This window comes from Octodon degus, unplaced genomic scaffold, assembly GCF_000260255.1.
Source record: "Octodon degus isolate 3935 unplaced genomic scaffold, OctDeg1.0 scaffold00119, whole genome shotgun sequence".
NCBI classification, from domain to species: Eukaryota; Metazoa; Chordata; class Mammalia; order Rodentia; family Octodontidae; genus Octodon; species Octodon degus.
This window is the reverse complement of record NW_004524695.1, coordinates 6815111-6838464: the sequence shown is the minus strand read 5'-3', so window position 1 is coordinate 6838464 and position 23354 is coordinate 6815111. Positions and strand designations below refer to the sequence as shown.

At 37.5% G+C, this 23354-nt stretch overlaps 1 protein-coding gene across 1 annotated transcript in view; it reads left to right on the top strand.

Moving 5' to 3' along the window:
- The window catches only part of Cdkal1 (CDK5 regulatory subunit associated protein 1 like 1), a 732899-nt gene that overhangs the window by 486424 nt on the left and 223121 nt on the right, over positions 1-23354 (top strand). Inside the window, exon 10 of the mRNA XM_004640150.2 lies at positions 4418-4563. Coding sequence (XP_004640207.2) covers positions 4418-4563 — 146 coding nt within the window. The remainder of the gene's footprint in view (positions 1-4417; positions 4564-23354) is intronic.

Below are 23354 nucleotides of genomic sequence, written 5' to 3'. Positions count from 1 at the left end.
GGAACTTAGAAAAAATGAGGTATACCGATGAATGTCCATTTTGTATCTTCGTATTCAAAGTGGTTAGGATAGATATATAGTTGCATTCTCTTAATGAATAGAATGATTTGTTCTAGTGGTGTTTGTAAATAGGATCTCAAGTCCACATCTTGTACAGCAATTAACCACTAAGAAGAATATATGCAGTGTGTTATTTGTTGAAACTGTACTACCGATTTGATTTGAAACTGTCTCATTGCTATCTGTTTATCAATAAAATTTTGAAAAAAATAATGTACTTCATAAGAAGCTATTCACTCTAAGAGAAATTTCTGATGGATAACTATTAATGGGAGCGCAAATGAATCTGAATATTCTTCAACATATTTTATATCCTCTCACATACTGAGAGATTTTCTTAAGCTAGTAGTATATTTATGTAAAACCAAGTAGACTTTGATGATTCATTTGGTGACAGCAGTGCAGTAAAAATGAAACCTAGCAATTCTTTACAAATTTTTGCCTTTCATAGGATTGCTTTTTAATATTAAGCTTGATTTTTTTTCTATTCTCTTTTTCTTTTTCTTTTTTTTTTTTTTTTTTTTTGGTAGAACCAGGGATTGAACTCGGATCCTTGTGCTTGCCAGGCAAGTGCTTATTCTACTGATTCATCTCCCCAGCCCCCTCTTTATTTTTCTTTTATATTTAGAGTTCATCATAAAAACCAACAAAATGATGTTATTATCTCCTAAGAAGAGAAACACTATGTAGTAGTGTGCGTTAGAAACACTTGTTTTTGTTTTTGTTTCATTAGCCATCCTCCAGTTTCTACCCATTAAATTGCCTTTTTTTTTTTTTTTTTAATTGTATTTGGTACAGGGTCTTGCTTCACAGCTTGAACTCATAGTGATCCTCCTGTCTCAGCCTCCCTAGCACATGCTCCATCACACCTGGTTTGGGTGGCCAGTTCAGCACCTGGGGCCAGCACAGCATGTGGTACTGGGGTTCAAACCCCAGTCCTTCTGCTCACCAGGCAGACGCTTTAGACTGCTGAACTATCTCCCAGCCCATGACATTTGTATTTTAAGTAGCCTTGGTACATCAAGTTTAAATTATAAAGTGCTTTATATTAAAGTAGATAACTGTTGTCACCCAGATACCTCCAGTACTCATGCACCATGCACCATGCAGACCCAAATGTACCTGCCTTCTCCTCAGAAAACCCTGCTCTTGGCTACAGTCTAGCTCAGAACCAAGTGCCCCTCTGCTGTTGGTGAACCTGGCCCCCACTCGTTTATAGATGTCCTCCATCAGAGGCTGCTTTGTGCTGCAGTCTGAAGCTCTGGCATACCTTTAGACATGTAGCACACACATTGAGGCTACCTTTAAAGTGCCTTGACTTTTACTTTTGTGTGCATTTACATAATTTTTTCTCACATAACATATATATCTTTATATAGTATTTGGTGGCACTGAGCTGCATCTCCAGGCTTTTTATAAGGCATGATCTCAGTTGTCCAGGCAAGGCTTGTATTTGTGATCTTCCTGCCTCAGTCTCCTGGAGTTCTAGAATTACGTGTGTGTGCCACCATGCCTAGCTGTTTATATTGCTTTTTTACCTGCCTGAATATGTATGTTTGCCTGCCTTAGCCAAAGTAGACTATCACTAATTCCAAATTTATTTTCCTATAAAAAAGTAAATACATTTGACTTTGATTTTTGTTATTATTCAGAAAACATACATACATGCACATTATATCTCACTATTATGTGCAGTTTTATGTCAATTAGAATTAAAATTTTACAAATCCAAAGAAATAAATATATTTAGGTATCTTTGTATATTGCAATGGTTGTGACTTGTATCTATACTTAAACATTTGCTAGTAACTTAGCATGACAGCCATTGTGGAGCTTGAGAGACAGGTGTAAAATGTAATTTCCACCCCTGCAGAGCTTTCAGTCTTGGACATGCATTGTCACAGTGCCAGGCAGAGCCAAGAAACACTGCAGCACCAACAGGGACAGGTCGCTGAGGAATCATAGCAGAAGAAATTTTCGTAAAATGTAGGGAGTGAAGGTTGTTGTTAACCAAGGGTGCTGAGCGAAAAGTGAATAGAAAAAGGAACAAACACAAAATATAAACTTTGTCTCTCTAGGGTACATTAATCTCCTTACAGCATGATTCTGTTAGTGGCAGAAACATAAGCTTTAATTGGGAGGCATGTTTATTTTTGTGTTCTAGTGTCTGCCATTATACAGTTGCAAAGTCTGTAGGATGAAGTTAAAGGTAATTACTGATGGGAAGTCTTACTTTGAGAACCAAAGAAGAAAAAAGCCACCACATTTACCCTATTTTTTTGCTATTAGCATTTTAATTTGTGTACTAGCATCACTTACAAGGCCCAGTTGCCCCTGCCGCAGTATTCTGTGTACAGTAGGCAGCCACCCTGAATGTTTCCAAAACAAACTGCTCTGCCTGGAGCCCCATGTCTAAGGAAGTATTGTCAGGTCTATGTTGTACAAATCAATACAGGCTGTCTCACCTTCACATGGTAGTTAGGGAACTAGCTTATTGAAAAGTTTTTCTATAAACTATAATTTCCCATAATCTGTATGAAATTATACCAACACAAACCTCAATTACCTTCTAAGTAAAAGAACTATCAGATATGTGTAGTTTACCTATTGAGTCCGTACTGCATAAGCATATACTGGGTTACCTTCAACTATTTCACAATAACCCAGTGTGTCTATAAAGGGGTTAATACTATTATATCTGTTTTATATAAGAAATCCAACACATAGAGACTAGCAGCAAAGTGTGTTATCTGTTATGTCATTTCTCACTGTAGCAAATAATACTTAAAGTCACTTGAAACTGTGAGTTCTGCCACTTAATACAATTATTTTTGTTAAATGTTGCTGGTAATCTTAAACCCTGAAAATCAGAGAATCATAGCTGATGACAAACATATTTGCTGTCAAGTACAGAGTGATAAGGATTGTTGTGCCTCATATACAGGACATTGTGAGTAAGGATCTGAACAACCTGCTAAGCACCCAGCCCAGAAAGTGTATTTAAGTATTAGAATTGATTTGTTCTCATTTTCTCTTTTGTCTGTCTCTTTTCTACTACTTATTAAACTAAACTCCATTTCCACTGTAGTATAAGAGAAGACATAAAGGATAGCTATTAAACAGTTTTATTTGGTAGTCTGAATTTATTAGGGAAAAGGATTTTATTTAAAGAACAACTAAGCTGCTACTGAGGGGGACTGATGAGTTAGTTCCTCTGTGTACTTTGGCAAAAAATGCTAATGCTTACAGTGAGTGAAAATGGAAAATCAAAAGGCAATGTGGATCCAGGTAGATGACTGACTCTTGAATAACTAAGAAGTAATTATATGAAATTAGCAAGTTCTTTGGTTCCACGAGATTCCTCAAAATACAATTTTAAGAATGAAATGAGATACCAGATGTGAAAAGTTGCTGAACACATTAAGTTGTTAAAGAGTAGCTCCTTTTGGACATTTTTATCACTAGTGTTGGTTCTCTCCCTCTTCCTCCACCCCCATCTCCTTCCCTCTCTTTCTCTCCCTCCCTTTCCCTTCTCCCTCTTCTTTCCTTGTTCTCCCTCTCTTTGATGCATCACCTGACAGCTTATGCCAGGGAAGGCTGAATTGATCACTTTTCTTCTTGATTGAAGAAATGATTAAGTTACACAGCTTTACCTTTGCACTATTTGGTATCCTCTTTGTGTCCTCAAAGGAATTTTAAAACACCATGTATCCCCATTTTTTATTTTTTATTTATTTTTATTTTTTTTGCTAAAATTTCCTCTTTTTGACTTTCTACCATAAATTCTTTCTCCCTTTTGCTTCTCCATGTATGGGTGAACTGGCAGGCTTCATTATCTGGTCATGTGCCTTTTGCATACTAAAGACTGAAAAACATATGTGACCAGCAACTAACTGAAATGAGAAAAAGAAACAGATGAGCTGTGGGCTCAGCAGTCCTTTCTTCTTGCAGTATTTTTTTTTTTAAAGTGTTGACTTAACCTAAAATTGAAACTTTCCCTACTCAAGCATACAGGATGATGAGCTTCTATTGTTTGTTCAACTACTGCTGATTTTCCTGCTAATTTAACAACAAAACTTAGAGGTGAAGAAGGACAGTGCTTATTTCGATGTACTGGAAGATATTTTTGCTCATTCAGCACTACTTGATTTCATCTTTGTTTTTGAGGAATCCAAGGAAAGGGATCCCTAAGAATCATCCTAGAATTTTTCTATTGATGCTCTTTGCTATTCAGAGCTTGCATGATGGGACTGTTTTCAGCAATGTCTGTTTGCTTGTAATTTTGAGTGTTGATCTGAGGGAAACCACTCCCTGATTTATTCAAATAATGAATGCTTTCTCCTTCAATTTCTTTAAGGAAATGGCGAAAATCCTCAACCATCCCCGAGTCTATGCTTTCCTGCACATCCCCATCCAGTCTGCCTCTGACAGTGTGCTAATGGAAATGAAAAGAGAATACTGCTTGGCTGACTTCAAAAGAGTAGTGGATTTTCTGAGAGAGAAGTAAGTCTGTTAGTACTTAAGAAAATAACTTTTTTTTCCTCTCCAAAGTGTGTGGCATCAGGGCACTTACTGCCACCTCACAATTAAAGGTACAAGAGAGAAGGTGAGACTTTGGAAGCTTTCAAAGGCTTTCAGCTTCCTCGGGCACCCTTGATGTGGTTTTTCTCTCTTAGCTTATATCCTCTTCCATCTGTATACACCCTTCATTTGTGTGAGCTTGCAATGCTTTCTAAGGTACTGTGAATTGTGATTATTTTTATACTTGATCTGTTAAATGAAAACTGTTGTAAGTTTGGTCTGCTTTAAATCTCCTTTAATATGGCCTTTTGAAGTTCTGAGCTGGTTTTGACATGGAGGTGGGGGCCAGGTCTTGTCAGTTCAAAATAGATAATTTTCTACTGATGAGCATTTTTGCAGAGGATTGGGAATGTCTTCCTTTCACACACTAATCCCTGTAGTTTACTTGAACACTTGTGATTTACCAGGAGGCTTGAGGATTCTATTTTTTTCAAGTCCAAATCGCTATTGACCAAAATGAAGGCATATTTACACAGTCTCAGGCATGAATGGTAATTTTGTTTCCACAGAAAACACTTGCAGCTCATAATTATGTTCTTCAAAATGCTACTCATCATCACCAAACACAGGATGCCTTCTGTGATTACACAAGGCAGGAAGTAGAGATGCCAGCCAAGGTCATACAGACCTTCTCAAGTCTGGGGTATTGTTATCCCCTCTGGGAATGTGTCATTTATTTTGGCATATTTGTGGCATGGAACTTCCTACTTTCCTTTTTTTTTTTCCCCTCTTGTTTTTCTTGATTAAGATTCAACTTTTTGTTACCATTTTCTTGTTTATAATTATGTACCTTTGTACCATGTCAAAGTACTACATGGATGTGATTGCTTTATACAAATTGTAAGCAATTATTTTTTCCACCTTTAATTAGTCACTTATCCTGTGCATACAATTGTTGTAAAATCTTTTTCTTCTCCTGTTTACTTTTTTCTTCTTTTCTCATCTTTTCTTTAATCTTTCTTCACCCCTAGGCATTTCTTGATCAATCTAACCACCAAAAATAAAGACAATTAGTGTGCATTTAAACAAATACAGCTAATTGTTCAAATATTCAAACCAGTGAATAGAAAATATATTTATTCAGAGATTTCATAATTACAATTATTAGTATATACAGCTTTCAAAGCAGAAAGCAGAAAAACAACAGATCTCTTCCAGCTCTGAGGCTTTTGGATCTTGAGCAGACCCAGTCAAGACATTTTTGTACTAAATGACTAAATGTCCATAAACCTTCCTATATACAACTTTACCTAAAAATAAAGGTAAAGTTGTATAATGTTAGAATCTTAGTGCATGTCTCTGGAGAAGGAAATGTTTCAAATTGGAAATAAATTGTTAAGCCTGGAAAATTTATTCTCTTGCTTATTAAAGCAGTAGCAAATACTGCTCATACTTTAAGTAATGCAATATTTTACCATGCAAAACAGACAAGGACTCTCCCCAGATTGTTGCAGTAGTGTGGCTAGATGGGTGTCGCAGTTACTCTTCTCTCATTGCTGGGACAAATACATGACACTCAAAATTAGGGAAGGAAAGGTTTATTTAGCTCACAGTTGCTGGAAGTTTCAGTACATACTTAGCTGGCTCCAAGGCAGAGAGGACATGGTAGAGAACAACCTTTCATGGTAGTGGCAAAGAGCAGAGTGCAAAATAGAGGACTATCAGCTACAATAGCTGCACAGAGCAAGTCTGTCTGTCTCTCACATGTTACATTCAGGCTCTCTGCCCCAGGCTGGGTATAGCACTCACACCCATAATCCCTGCAGTACTAAGACCCATAATCCCAGCTTTGGATCATGAATGAATCGCACACTATAGAACTGCATCTCAATGACTGCATGAGACTTTGGGGGACAAATACACACAAACCATAACAGTGGAATTAAGGAATCAGCACCTCTTTTTGCTTCCATTTGGGTGAGTGCTAACTTGGTGGTTTGTAGAGTCACTGTGGCTATCTTTACTGGGCAACAGTTTCACCATTGCCAGCCTTTTGTTGTTCTGAAGAGGCCCCTCTTAAATCTTTTGCTTCTAAAACTATTTCAGCCCCCTCCATGAACTATATAGAACTCAAACAATGGCTAGCTACATCAAGTCACTAGAAAATGCTCTCTTGCTGTTATTTATGGACTAAGTTCAGAGCCTTTTCTTTGGATTCTGAGTTACATAAGGCATCTGTGTAGCTTTTCTAGAAGTATTTGATTAGCTGGGGATCCTAAAACAAGTATTCTACCCATGAGCCTGTGGTGTTTCCTGTACTAGAAATACCAGAGATTCCTGGACAAGATATAGGGGATACCTAGAGAAGACCTTCATCTCACACTCATTTCTCCCTAATCTATTTGAACTGTTGTGAATTTGTGGAATACAGAATATGACTCTGGCTAGTTAGCCATCTCCAGAGGATTTTTAAATTAACTATGCTGTATATGCCACAAGGATAGAAGCAACTTGCTAAGTGCACAGTAATAGCTGTGATGTATTTGAAAAGTGTGGAAGATGGCAACTGTGAAGTACTGTTTTATGTAGCAGATAACTGAGAATATTTCAGGTCCCTTAATTATATCTCTAGGATCACTTTGTTAACAGTGATAACTTGATTCTTAGATACTTCATCAGAGATACAAGGTTATACATTTAGACTATCCTGTTGCCTGTGAGGACTAGTATAGCCCTACACCCATGAGGACAGTACAGTCCAGCTTTGCTGTTTAGTGACTATCTCAGTTACTCTTCTGTCCTTGCTGGAACAAACACCCGACACCCAAAATGAAGGAAGGAAAGGTTTATTTATCTTACAGTTACTAGATGTATCAATCCATACTCAGCTGCCTCCAAGGAAGAGTGGCACAGGGCAGAGAGCATCTTTTCATGGTGGTGGCAATGAGCAAGAGAGAGGAATGGAGAAGTAGTGACAACAATAGCAACAGAGAGAAGTCTGTCTCCCTTAAATTTGCATCCAGGCTATCCACCCCAGGCTGGGGGAAGTGCTCACACCCATAATTCCCAGCAGCACTAAGACCCATAATCCCAGTGGATCATGAGTTAATCTCAAACTCTAGAAGTCCCTGCCCATGACACCATGAGGCTTTGAAGGGACAACTAGACACAATCCATAACAGTGACAAAGAATTTTTCTGTCCTGTTGAGGAAGTCCATCCATCCAGTGGATAACTTTCAACCATTTTGGATGCTTAAAAATGTAGGAGGGCCCGCGGAGACTGATCAGCAGCATATGCGCCTGCCTGGCAAGTACAAGGTCCTGAGGTCAATCTCTGGTACCAAAGACACAAGCAAAGAAAAAATACAGGAAATATTTTAAGGAGACTTTGGTTCTTTATTTTAGCAGTATAAAAACTAACTGAACTTCATGCTAGATAGATGAGTGCTTATTTTGGAAATGCCAAAAGTGTTAGTACTTTGTATAGGACAAATATTCTAGTTAACTGATCCAGTATAACATTGTTTTGTCCAGCACTTACTAAAATTCAGTACACATTTTCATTCTTTGTGCTTTTTAAGCATATTATTCTGCTTATGTCTAATACTTATTCATAAAATGATCCTAATCTGGATACTGTCTTACTTTTTCTTTTCAAATCTTGTACGTATATAGCCCTTTCCATTTGTATGTCATTTCTGATGAAGTCTTTTAAGCCTTTTTGGGAGGAATGATCCTTTAACAAATATGAATTTTATTTATTTTCTTTCAGTCTGTGTGAAACTTCTCACATCTTCCTGTTGTGAATGAGAAATGAGGTATTTCTTGATCTGTTTCCTCAAAAAGCCAATCTTTAAAAGAATGTCTAGTATTTATGCCTAAAATCCAAGCTTTGGAAGTTTACCTGAAACTGTAAGGGTGGAATATATATATATATATATATATATATATATATAATTTATTTGTGTGTGTGCGTGTGTGCGCCAGCTCAGCCCACCAGGGGGCGGGGCTGGCTGGCATGTGGTGCTGGGGGATTGAACTGCGGTCCCTGTGCTTTGCTAAGCTTGCTCCAAGTAGGTGCTTTAGACCACTGAGCCATCTCACCAGCCCCTGTTTGTTTATATTTTTTAAAGACAAGGTCTCACTGTGTAATTCAGGGTTCCTCAAACTCACTGTGTAGTCAGGGCTTGCCTTGAACTTTCAGCGATCCCCCTGCCTCAGCTTATTGAGTGCTAGGATTACAGGCATGCAGCACCATGCCAGCTGCAGGCTTTCAAGCCACTAATTCAGTGGTATTTTTGGAGCTCTGTTTCTCAAACCATGGAGGCAAAATCATTTTAATTAATTTTCTCTACAGTTGAAAATGGCCCACATTTTAGCTTCGAGCAATGTAAGTTTCCAAGTGAGCCAACTTGAAGCTGATTCATTATTCTCTTTGGTTGTTTGAAAGTTGGCAGCTAGTATCATAACAGCAGCTGGACTGAAGATAACCTAGTAGTGCTGGCACATGTAGAAGCATATGGGAATTTATTAAATCATGCAACCTTTGCAAGAAAGTGTCTAAATTACTTAATACACTAATTTAAAACAGCTGGTCATGAGCAGACAATCATATGACTTAAATTATTCTATTCAGGTTTATTAATCTAGTTGAAAATTAAGTGACTTGATGTTTTATTTAAGTGACTATGATGATTTTTTAAAATATACAGTGGGATTTGTAGGGACATAAAAGAAAACTACACAGAACAAAGCAAGAAGTACAGTTCTGGTTTGAGAAAATGTTTGTTTTCATCATTTCTTTAAATATCTCATAAAATTTTACTCTCATTAATTGTCACATAATTGGTTTCACTGTCGTGTTTTAATATATTATTGGGATTTTTTTAAAGTGTAAAACTTGAATGACTCTTTTCATATCATTATCAGAGTTACTGCCCAACTTTGGGATATTTTCTAATCCTATATTGGATTCCCAGGCCTGGAGACTTTGGTCATGAATTTAATTGGGGCCTTTTCATTAAATCAGCAAGATTTTACATGATGACACACCACTATTAACTATGTATTAGCAAATATTCAAAAGACAGTATGCAGAGTTCTCTCAACCATGTGTTCTAACACTAAATAAAAAATCTTAATCTTCAAATTTAAAATTAAAGTATGAATCACATACTTATGAATGTCCTATTGATATATTTCTGAAGTTAACAGTTTATATATTAAAGACCTACCAATGTAGACAAGTTATATTTTTGGAAGTCTAGTGGCTTTTGGGGTTATATTAATTAGCACTTAACTAGTTAATATTGGTTTTCTCATTGATCCCCTTTCCTTTCTCTGAAGTCTGCTTCCTGGTTTCTTGTCATCATTGTTCATTATTTACTAGGTTTTTCATATAATAGAAAACATGTGATTTCTAACACTCTGAGTGGCCTATTTCACTTATGACAGTTTCTAGTTACACCCATTTTCCTGCACATACCACAATTTCATTCTTCTTTATGACTGGGCAATCTTGTCATTTCTATGGTAGTAACCCTTTCAGCTCTGTGATAATCATGCTTATACCACTAAGTTTGCTATATCCAGAGCTTGTCCATGAGATGCCACATCTGATAAGCAATGCATATATGAGGAGAGTGAAAAATATTTGTTAAGGCTGAAGGAAGAAACTACAGGCAAAGGCAACCACATAGAGAAAGCTTCATCTTCTGATCTCTTTGCTGTGTGCTTACACAGTGAAGGGGCACTGGGGCACAGAGTCAAGATCATTTTAATAAGACAATTTCTAAAAATGCATCACACAGTTAACTCACGTTATCCTGCTTGTCCTATGGTCTACTTTTCCAGGCTGTTTGCAAACAAACAAACACTAATGCTAATGTATTAGTCCTGAGTATTTTTTTCTTTCCTAGCATTAATCTGTTTAACCATGTGTTCTTACTGGAACAGAATCTGATGAGAAATAAGTCATGTTAAATTTATATTTTATTCTGTGTCATCCATCTAGTTTTATTCCTACTGGGTTGGCAATGCAAGTAGCAATATTTGTTAGCATAGAAGAAAAGAACCTGGAAAAAATGATTCTGCAAGGCTTAAATAATTAAGTTTTGTCCCAGATGCATTCCCAGATGTGTTGCTGTTCATTGAGTAAGCACCTCCAAAATAATTTAGGCAAAACAGTTCCCTCAAAAATGTTTTCTGGCTTTCTTTTATCATTTCTGATATCTTTAACTAGGTTATTTGGGTGTCCCTAAGGTCTTGTTCATAATTTTGTATTTCATCAAATTTCATTTTGAAGTAGTAAGGTTCTTTTCCTTTCTTTCTTTTACTACTTTTACAATGTTTTGAGAGAATAAATATAGTATATGTCATCATAACAGCTATTTAATTGTAAAACATGTTTAATTTTTTTAAACTATGATATGATATTCATGTTTGGATAATGATATGCTAGATTTTTGACATTATGTATTCAAAACCATATAATTTTGTTACTATCTCAAATTTGATTCACTGATTTGAAAATAAGTATAATTTTTACTGATTTGGTTTTCCCTTTTCCATCGACCCTGGTCAAGAAAGTAATCTCACCGTTCCTGACCTCCTTCACTTTATATCTTTTCTTCATGATATTTTATTCATTCCTTTTAGGAACCAAATGGTTCAGTAATATGGAGCAACGAAAAGGCACAGTTTCACTGGCCAAGATGAGCTTGAACTGGCTGGCTAGAAAGTCCAGGGAACAGTGTGCAAGCTATAGAAAAGATGGATCAGGAGAGATGAGTCTTGAGATCCAAGCTCATTTGCATTTAAGTAGTAGATAAAGCTGAGAATGATGAAATCATTTGGAAGAAAGAAATGGAAGATGGAAAATTCCAAAGTCTGAGGAACCACCAGTATTGAAATGCTGAGAAAGGGCTGAAGATTTAGTTCAGTGGCACAGTGCCTGGTTGGCAAACACGAGGTCCTGATTTGATTCCTGATACCAAATAAATACATAAATGTGTGCATGTTGGGAAAGGGAAAAGCATGCTGTGGTGAGTTGAAGAGGCAGGATCAGGCTATCTTACAAAGACATAGCAGCATGCGAGCCATGAGACTGCAGTTTTAGGGAGGGAGAAGAGTGCTAGGATCAGATGTCAACCATTGAGGCCTCCCATAAGCAACACCTGGCCAAGGGCTCTTTTCTTCTTTCTTTTTCTTTGTTGGGGGAGTACCAGGAATCAAACTGGACTTTGCACTTGCCAGGTAGCTGGCACTTATGCTAATGAGTTATCTCCCCAGACCGCCTTGATTGGTTGATAGTCCAATTCTCTCAGAAATTCAGTGGCCTTCTAGTCTGTGTTACGCATTCCATGGAAAAGTGTAGCCAAAGGTTTTACATGGACTTGGTTTTGAACCTTAAAACTCTGTCTTATTTATTATCCTCTGTCCTCTCCTTACCTCCTGAGCTCACTAACGTGCTCTTTGAAGCTGTCTGAAGTGCTTCTGATCCCATTTCTGCTGGCAAACACAGCCGCTGTGTTAGGGGCACTGATCTTATGAGGTGACCATGACACTGCAGCAGTGCTGCTTGTGTGGTGTGGCTTTTTTAAACCTGCATATTCCACAGGATGCTCAGTTGTGTTTGGCTGGAATTCACAAGCAGAAATGTCTTCTTAGCAAAGTGATTTGCTTAAGCCTCAGCTTGCAATTAGCTAGCCACGTGTGAACTTCTAGTGCAAAAGAATAGTAGGAAACCAGATTATATTTAAAATTCTGAATTGTTTGTATCTTTTTCAGATATAGACTTATTTAACACTTTGGTCTGTCTTCTAAGTTAAAACAAGTGGTAGTTTGAGTACACATATATATGTATGATACACTATTTGTGGCTTTTTTAATTTTTTAAAAAAAATTTATTAGTGCATATTTGCAGCACATAATGTTTACATTCTTTGTATGTAGGGAGTTGGTATGTGTACATAATGCATCTTAATTTTCTTTCTCTGCCTCCTCCTCCTCCTCCTCCTTCTTCCTCTCTCTCTCTCTCTCTCTCTCTCTCTCTCTCTCTCTCTCTCTCTCTCTCTTTGTGGTAGGAGGAGGGACAGATTCTTACTGTGTATTTCAGGCCAGCCTTGAACACACTATGTAGTCCAGACTGGGCTCAATCTTATAGTGATTCTCTTGCTTCAGTCTCTCAAGTGCTGGGATTACAAGCATGCACCACTGCAACTAGTCTCCTTTTTTTTTGCTCTCCCACTAAAGTAAAGGCCACACTTTTATGTTCTAGCACATAGAGTGTAACATTACAGATCAGGTTTGTTTGGGCTACAAAAATATAATGCCTCAAACAATGTGTATATATATATATATATATATAGCCTCAAACTATATATATAATATACATACAAAAATATGTATATATATATATATATATATATATATATATATATCCTCAAGGACTGAGAATTCTGTCTTATTGCTCAGATATCTTAATATCTTAGCAGCAATTTTTCTCTAAAGGCCCACAATGACTGCTTAAAATCTAGCCATTACATCTGTATCCCACCCACCAAGAAAGACAAAGAGTTAAAGAACTGAAAAGACCTTTGAAATTATATACAGCACTTTCACACATACATTATTGATTAGAAGATGACCATGCTTAGCTACTAGAGAAGCTAATACTTTGGCAGATTATTAGTTTTCTATTTTGAGTGATTATCAGAAAGTAAAATTAAGAAAGAGACATAAAGAAATTTAGCTACTAGTCCTTTTTTTTGTTGTTTGTTCTTAGTATCAAACAGAAATCATACCTTAATTTTTTTCTGTGGCCTGAGTCCCTGTTTGAGGGTGTGTGTAGTGGTGGACGTGGCTTCTTTGTGCTTCTGTGCCATCTGAGTGCATCTCCACTTGCTGCTTCTCTCAGGGGAGGCTGACGTACACATGTGAGTCTTGATGTTCACGTTTTGCTCCCCTCTCAGCTCCAGGTATCTGTGCATTGGTGCAAATGTGCCGCCCGGAGACCCAGGTGGACTCGCATTCAGAAGAGCTAGGAGAAGAAAATCGATCTTGTTTCTTATTTATCTGTACAAACTTGCTTCCAGTCCATTATTCCCTCTGATTTGTGAGGAATTACTGACAAGTTTTCCTTTTTCTTTTAATTCATATATCTATAACCTTAAGGAAAATTTGTTATAAGGCTTTTGAATTAAATTATTGGTTTGTTGTCAGTAGCATTTTTTTTTTTTTTTTTTTTTTTTTTTTTTTTTTTTTTTTTTTTTGGTCAGTGGCGTTTAAAGAACTAAAGAAACTTCTTTTTCTTTATTTCAAACGATGAGGAAGTCCAAGTGTTGAATTCTCTTTAGAAAAGGTGGTTAATTCAGCTATCCAAAATGACTTTTATTCTTATACTTTTCCACAATTTTTATTGTGATTAAGTCTTTTAAAAATATCATTAGCATGGGGCCGGGGAGATGGCTCAGTAGAATAAGCGCTTCCCTGGTAAGCGCAAGGGCCTGAGTTCAATCCCCTAAGTATTTAGCAAACTTTTTTTTTTAGTTTTTTATAAAGTAATTTGGTTTTCAATTATCAGCAATTCTGCTAGCTGGGTTTCTTTCTTTTTTTCCCCTGTTCAATCTTCCATGTTTACAAAACTTAGGACATAATTCAGATTTGGAGGCAGTGCTAGGACCTGTGAATGCAAGTGAGCCTGTGAAATGGGCAAGGGTGCCCCTCAGAGTTCGGCTCTGGACCTACAGCTGCTATCAGCAGCCTCAGCCCCTGTGCAGCACACTTTAAGGCAAAATAATGGTGTTCTGCCGAAAAGAGAATGCTCTATTTCTAAGCTAACTCCAGCTTGTCATTCATCATGGAAAGACTGATTTCATTACTGTTATTGAAAGGTAGCTTGTTCTTCCAAGCTATTATGTATTTCTTAAATGATCAACTTCAAAAAGCAGTGATATCATTTAGTGCAAAAAAACCCCTATTCTTCATTCCCCCTCTTGATGCTTAATATAAAATAATATAAAATTTAATTTAATCCTTCCATCTCTATGATGTTTTAAAGGGTGTGAAGTGAGGTTAGCAACACTCTTAGGTCAAGTTACCAATAGGAATTTGACATTTATATGAATCAGAATAATATCAGATGTTACCAAAGCTAATATAGAACTAGAAGGGCTATCAAGCTCCATGCTTGAGGCCATAAATTGATTGCAGCAGGGGAGCAAGCAGGAGGCTCCCTTGGGTAAGCCAGGTCAGCATGTGGCATGAGCAGAAAGGGCAGTATGAATTTACACCTTCCGCCAAACAAATGGCTAGAACCATCACCCCACTACAAAGGTGTGGATTGGTAGCACCTTTTATTTAGATAGCTAACATAGCATCTGAAACCATTGTTCTAGAAATAATGTCAAGCCAAGGATAGAAATCTAATAATTCAGTCGAGTTTATACAGCCAGGCTCCATTTAATCCATACTGGTACGTTTGTAAGCAGTCATAGTTTTTCCTTTCTTTTCTGCTTCCTTGCTTGCTTGATATAAAACTGCTGAGAAGAATAAAGAGTGATAAGAAAGCCAAAAATCCAATGCTAATTTAGCTAAAACAAAGGGACAATACAAAAGTTAATTCTCAAGGTAAGAACAGGTAATGTTACCTTTTTTGCTGCTGTCTCTTCATTTCGTGGGGCCATCATGGAAAATACTCTTATAAAAATGAAATTCTCTATATCATTTAGTCTTGACTAAGCTTCTGCCTATGTACTAGAGATTATATTTAGATATCAAAAAGATGGTTGCCTACTAGATTGCAAATACTATGACTTCAGTTGCTTTTGGTAAAATTAACTCTATTAGATTAAAGCGAACCTTTATTGACCAAAAGTTGGACAATAGGACTTATATTATTACTTTGTCTCCACTCATTACATTTTATTAATCATTGTGGTTGAGTCTTTTTTCTGGAGGCCAGGAGTGACTCTTGGAATGTAAAAGGCCTGCACTTTCTGCAGAGGTTACCTTGTTTCAAGGAAGTACTGGCCTCTTAGTAAGTAGGTTTTCTCAGTGACACAAAGGAGGCCATGCTGCCCATCATTGCTTGGCCTCCTTTGCTCACTCTCCATCTCACAGCCTGTTAGGGGTGTGTGTGTGTGTGTGTGTGTGTGTGTGTGTGTGTGTGTTTCATTAATTGGTTTCTATTCTCCTGGCCATTGAATTATTCCTTTTCTTCTTTCTCTGACTCATTTTTAAGACAAATTATTTCTACAGGTGCTCATTTGTTACAATTCTGCAAATGCATTGCATTTTTCTCTAATTAAGACCCCTGGTGTATTCTTCCTAGTGCTGTGTCAGGTGCTGTGTATAGAGTGAGAGTTCCTCGTGGAGTGTTGTTTTGTGTTTAAAAACAGACTCGAGACTATAAAGCATAAATACTGGCTGTTAGGTTACATTAAAGTTAAATGTGATTTTGCCTCAAGCTTCAGAAATTCACTCAATAATGTAAGTAGTATGGTTCTGCTGGAGTGAGTGATGAAATAGACAGTACTATCTCAAGCATTGTGGGGTGTTTTGGGTTTTGTACCTGGAAAAAGGAACTCGCAACCTTGAGTTTGTCAGGCAGGCATCATGCCACTGAGCTACCTCCTTGGCCTCGAACATTGTGTATTGCAGTGATATTTAATTTTTTTCTTGTTTAATTCGATGTAAACATCTATACAGTGATAAACAAAATCTGTGCTATTTAAGCTTATGTTGTGTATGCTAGCAGGCCACTAGGAGATGCTAAACAACAGTCTGGAGTTTCCTTGACTTCTTTCAAATAGCATTGAAGAAAGAATCTTAAAAATGACTTGCAGTTGCATTTTTGAAAGTATTGTATTTAAATAGTGACCAATTTCTCTTTTTCACTTCTTTACCCAATACATATTTTATTTATGCTTCTCTAACATCACCAACATTCTAAATGATACTGTTTATAAGTCTGAGAAGGGGGCCAGGGAGATGGCTCAGTAGAATAAGCGCTTGCCTGGCAAGCTTAAGGGCCTGAGTTCAATCCCCGGTTCCGAAAATAAATAAATAAATAAATAAATAAATAAATAAATAAATAAATAAATAAAAAAAATTGAAGCCTATAAGTCTGAGAAGCTGTGGTGCTCATCCTATTAGAAACAATTTTTTTCTTCATTCTTTTCTCCAAAAAGAATAAAATAAAGGATGAAATCTGTATTTGTTCTGGTTAGTCTTGAATGTGTGGAATTTGAAGGCAGCGTGGACATCACACACTGCCTTCTCAAATTTTCTTTTAATCAATTTTATTGAGAAACAAATAGCAATTAGAGTTTCAAAACTGATTAGTAGGGCAGTTTGAATAATTTCAAGTTTTCTTCTGCAACCCAGAGAAGTTAGTATGTTGTTCTCTTTTCCTGTTTTTTTTTTTTTTTTTTTTTTTTTTTTTTTTTTTTTTTTAATAGTCAAGCCAATCAGACTTTCCTTTGCACCACTCAGCTACCTAATAAAGGGTTAGAATGGCATGTGGAAATAGAAGCTGGTGTTACATTAAATACACTCTGCTCCTATGTCTTCAACTGCATTTTGCTGTTCTGGACAGAAAAAGATTATACAATTGTTGTTATGGTTTGTGTCTAGGTGTCCCCCCAAAGCTTTATGCAGTCGTGGGGCGGCTTCTGGAGTTTGTGACTGGTGATTGTGGATGTGGATGCTGCGCCTCCCCTGAGGCAGGCACTTTGCATTGCAATGTGAGGAGGGGTGAGAAGCTGGTTAGCTGCTCAGCTGCTGCTACTCCATTTAGCTCTCTGCTCCTCACCACTGCCGTAAGTGCATGCTCTGTGCCCTATGCCACTCTGCCTTGGAGCCAGCAGAGTATGGACTGAAAACTCCACCGACTGTGAGCTAGATAAACCTTTCCTTCCTTCATGTTGAGTGTTGAGTATTTGTCCCAACAATGAGAGCAGAGTAACTGTGGCAGTGTATGCATAAAAATAAAGAGCCCAAAGGGGAAAAAAATGCTAACGCGAGTAGCTCAGGTAGCCAGACACTTAGTAAAGAGGTACTGAAGCCAGCTTCTGTCCAAGTTTTCTTGCAGACCACTTATGTACAAGAGAAATCAAAATCAGAAGATCAGTATTAGGAAGTTTAACTTGGCCTGTTAATTGAGAGCATGGTGGCAGGGCCAATAAGGCAGGGTTAGGGCCTGTCTCTTGTGACATTGACTAATTTATTTCACCTCTGTTACTTTCATTGAATTGTCTATAAAACGAGGCTAATAAGCTTTCTTTAAAGTACTTGTAAGAATTAAATGAATAACATGTTATGATGTGCCTAGGATGAGACATGGTATGTACTCATTAAATGATAGCTATAACTTTTTCTTCTAATAGTAAAGATGATAAAACTTACAGCTTCAATACAGAATACAGCTAACAACAGTAACTAAAAGATAAAGACAAAAATTTGATTAAGATTAGGTGAAAGACAATATAAATATATGAAAAGGTCAGGATGGAGGAAGAAAAACACATGAAGGTATTTTCCTATATTCTTTCTACCAGTTTTTATAAAATGTATCCTTAAGCTGAAAGTATTTGTGGCAGAACTTAACAGATGACTCAGTGATAAGGGGAACTGTGTAACAGTTACATATTAAGCAATGCCCACTGATATATGTAAGAATGATGCCAACTGGACATGGTGGCACCAGCCTGTAATCCTGTCACTCTTGGAGAAGGCTGAGACAGCAAGATCTCAAGTTTGAACTCAGTCTGGGGAAGTCAGGTAACTTAGCAAGAGCTTGTCTTAAAATTTTTAATGAAGGGCTGGGCATATAGCTCATTGTGCAGGCCTTGATTCAGTCCCCACTAACACACACACACACACACACACACACACACACACTGTCTGTTGTGGTTGTCCAAGTTGAAACTTTTTCAGACCAGAATTTTTCTCTTCAGTCCTTCATTCGCCTAGTACAGCACCCTACACCTCAGTCACCCTCTCTTCTCCTCAGCCTTCACTCTGCTGGGATACCTGGCAGTCCTGGTCATTGCCGCTTAATGTTGTGTCAAGTTAGTCCTATTATCACTGTTGCTGGTGATAATGCCTGAGAATATGTCTTTCTTAAACATAATTTGTATTTGCTCGATTCTCTTATATCCTAAACCAAAAAAAGGTAAACAGAATCCTAGGTCAGGGGCTTTGGAGGTCCATTGTGCAGGTATGGGGTTGAAGGCTTATGTGCTGCAGGCTTGGTCTCTAGTGTGGGAGTGAAAGAGTGGTGGTATCTTCAAAAAGAGACCAGTCAGACTTGGTGGTGCATACACCTGTAATCCCAGCACTTTGGGAGGCCAAGCCACGGTGATTGCAAGTTCTGATCCTGCTCAGCCAAATTTGTATGACACTGTCTCAAAATAGAAATAAAAAGGCTGGAGGTATAGGTCAATGTGAAGGCCCTGGCTAGCGTTAAGGGGCTTGGGGGCCTAGGGGCAGGTGATTAGGACATTGGTGGCACATTGTCCAACAGAGACCAGTGTAGTTCTACTGGGAGTAGGCTGATCATGGAGCAGTGAATTGCTGTGAAAAGAATGAGGCTTTCCCTTGAGTCTCATTTGCCCTGTCTCACCATGTGGTCTCTTCCTGTCTGCCTTATGTGACACAGCAGGGACCCTTGGCCAGGAAATTTGGATCAGCAGCCAAAAATCAAGAACCAAATAAACCTTTTTATAAAGTATTCAGCCTCAGGTGCTTCATTACAGCCTTAGGAAAGGAACTAATTCAACAAGATACTTTTGTTCAGAAAGAAAGTGTAGCAGCATTGGTCCCTGAGTAGAAGCTGCATGTTTTGGTAATCAACTCCCATGCTAGAGGGGCAACTGAGCTGAGGAATGGTAGTGATCCCAGCACACTGGGTCCCCAGGTATGAAGTTCAGTTGCATTTAAAGTCTGAATTAGGCCTTTAGTCTTCATATACTGTCAAACATTGTCTCATTCTACTGTTAGTTTAGAAATAATGTTTGCCCTAAGTTGTTCTACAGGCTTAGTTACCGAGTTAATTTTGAGCATTAGTTGCAGGGGGTGAATTATCTTTGAGGATCTCATGGATTGGCTCTGCCCAGAGCTCTGAGATGCAGTCAGTTTCAGTTAATTGTCAACAATAGATTGTTGCAGGAGCTCAGCTAAGTGGCTGGCTGACTGCTTCTGAACTGTTGATTTTAGTTGTCAAGAGAGTTTGACTCATACTTAGACCTGACACTGGTTTGAGTCAGCTGGCTTAGCTATAAATCATTACCAGTAAACTACTGTGTTTGTGTTGTGGAGGGATGGGGTGAGCCAAGGTCATGATCTCCTTCCTCCTGCCCACTGTGGCCCCTAGTCTGAGGCTCCATGGGACTTGGGTGAGCTCATACTTCAGCTCCTGCCTAGCCCTCCTGCTCATTCCTGATCACCCAGCCACATGCCTGCGGGAGCTGCCAGTGTGCTGGGTGCTCTATCAATACACTGTTACTCACTGTTTCATAATCCACTCTTATATTGTGTAGCACTTCCTGATTTTCATGGAGAACTCTTATCTATCCACTCTGTTTTGGGTAGGGGCAGGGCAGGAATTGCATAGCTTCAGCTTTAATCAACCTCATTACCATTTGGTTAGATCATTCAGATTAAATTCTGGTTGGGAAAGTGATCTATGGTTGCAAGCATGAGGATAAATACAGGAAAAACATTAGCTGTTTCTTCAGTGTGAGTTTTGTTTTTTCAAATAAAGTCTGAAGATAAATATTTCTCAAATCATAATTTGTTGTTTTCTACCATTAGCCTTTGAGTATCAGTAATAGCGATTGATTTTTATTTTAAAAATGTGTACACAGATGTAGAAGCTTGTTCCCCTTGGATACTAGCTTACATGTCCTTACTCTGAGTTGATGGGAAGCCCACAGAAATGTGTTTCAGGGGTCAGATTATGGATCCTTAATTTAAGGACAAAGTGCTTTGAGGAAGTAATCACTCAAGAAGGTGATCCCTGGTGACTGTAACCTTACACTCTACAGTGAGTACCTGGCTCTGAGTCTCAGAAACCTTAGGGCAGGGTTTTGAGTTGCATTACCTCTATGGCCTATTCCTAAACGAGCTTTAGTATGGAAAGTCAGACACTCAAGTGATTAGGTACATTAAAGCAGAAGTGATTTTCTTTTCCCACTGTCCCATCAAAACTCATTTAGAGGGGCTCGGGCTTGCCTGGCACGCACAGGGTCCTGAGTTCAATCTCCAATACCATAAAAAAAAAAAAAGTATTAGAAATAGTTTTTCTTTTCATAATTTAGAAAGTCTCAAATTATTACAATAATTTGCTTCTCAGATTTGCTTCTCAAAATTAAGACTAAAATTTTGTTTTCTGAAGAATGTATACTTAAATTTTTCCTGGGTTTTATTTTATTTTTCAATCTGGTTTTGATTCATGCCAAAAAAAAAAAAAAGTATGCAAATTGTTAGTGAGAATAGAAACAATAAACAGAATGGCAGTGTGTATTTCTGTTTACCATAGATTATATCCATGTAGCTTTCCATGGCATAAATGGAGGCAAATACCTCCTGCTCTAATTGTTTTTATTCTTACTTGCTTTATTCTTACTTACTCAGGTACAGTAGTTAGATTATGTGGTGTAGAAAAAGAAAGTTAGAGATTGTCTTTGATTTACAAAATGTCCTTAAGTGAGGAGAAAAGTGGCCTAAGTTGAAGAAAGTTTCATGAATTTTAATGTGTGACATTTTCTTTTTTATGAATCTGTAAATAAATGTGATAGAGATAATAAAATAACAGATTTGGCAGTCATTTTAGCTAAGAAATATACTTTGTCTTATATTTATATCTGTTAAATTATACAATATGTTGATGAAATGTGCATTAACTTTACAGATGAGTCAATAAAAAGTATAAATGTGAGAAGCAACTTTCTTTCCTGGGACAAAGAATAGGACAGTTCAGTGAATGACATAAACCAGTGCAATCTTGACATATTAGCAGAATTTATTGGTTTATTTGTGCAATCAGAAATTGAAGAAGTTTCCAGAGACATGGGAGATATGCAGGGATTTTTTAAGTTGAAATCAGACAGGAAAAAAATTACTTTAGCAAAAATAGGATAATTCTAGTGTTAAGGTTACTATCAAAAATATATGTCCTCTGGTCTCATATACTTATTTGACAGGATCAGATATCTGACCACAGATCTCTAGAAGCCAGTGTAAAGAGGGGGATTATTATCAGCTACATGACTTAGATCACTGGCAAGATTTAAAATGTCTGAGCTCATGAACTGAGATAGCTGTTCCTAGGACTCAGACTGACACATATTCTGCCTGTGTCTCACTATGACATACCATGTCATCACTGGCCCCATGGAAGTTTTCTTTGCTTCCTCACTGTGGGTAAGGTTGCCAAATCACAGCTCAGAAAAAAGTCCCAAGTTCACAGTCTTTTTGCAGCAAAACCAAAGTACAGGAATCAACTTAGGCCAGCCAGAGGGACCAGTGTCCTCCAGCAGGCATCTGCCATTTTTCACCACTGTTTCTGGTAAAATGTTGAGTACCAGAAAATATGATGTTGTGTTCTATGAACAATACCTGGAATAATGATAGATTCGGCCTCCAGTTACAGACAGATCCCCAGGCTTGAAAAATAACCTTTTCTAATCTAACTTTAGTCAATCCTGCATGCTTCCAAATGGAGTGGGAAGAAGGGATGGCTTGAAAGTTGGGGGGGGAATACTATATCCCTATGGATATTCATCCATCTTTTCTTCTCTTCAGAACTTATTTAAGTATATAATTAAAATAAGCCCCCAAAATAGAGTAGCTGTGAACCTTTGAGAAAAACTTAAAATATATACGAAAAGCTTATAGTTAAGGGTATGTCTAATAAGAAAAACAGTACGTTTGTTAGTTATTCTACTAAAAGATACTATCTTAGCTCGTTTTTATAAGTTCATAAGCAAAGAGAATTTTGAGGAGGGGAAAAGATAAGAGAGGGAGGTGATACAAGACAGAATTAACTGGAACCAGTTTTTAAATGTTCTCTTTATATCAACAAGTATGGATGGGGATTGCTATTTTTCTTTTTCTAGAGCTTTCAGGTCATTCCTTCTGATTTCTTTTCCCATTTGGTTTATTTGTGGATAGGAAGGTAATGAACAGTGAAATGAAGGTTAAAAAGAAATAAAATCCACACTATTGTTTTCTCCAGGTCCCAGAAACAAGTTTTTCGTGTATTCCTGGGGTATGGTAGTGCTCTAGTCATACTTTTTGGAACAAGTAACAAAATAATGTTGCAAATCTCTGCTCTTGTATCTAGCTGCAAAGAAATTTGTCAAGAGAAAGGTTTCATTTCTAACTTCCTGATGACTTGCTCACTTGGTTGCTTTTTATTGATTTATGGTTATATACATGAGCAGCATTATAGAAAAACACAATGAATAATAAATTTCAACTGTGTATATATCTTTCTGTGAATTTCCAGTTGAATGCCTATTAATGTGCATTCCTTTCTTTGATCACTGTTTTGAATGCACATTTTGTGGATCCAGCTTTGCCCAGGTAGTTGCTGTTGTAGAGAGGCTATGTAGCACTACTGAGTGACTTCCTTTGTTTGGTTAGTCAGTCCTTGTGATGTAATCCTTCAGTTGTTTTTACTTTCTGACTGCATGTAAAGAGCATAGCTGAGTTCTGTTTTTCCTTTTTCCATGGTAGAGACCACAGAAACAAATGAAAGTGTTAT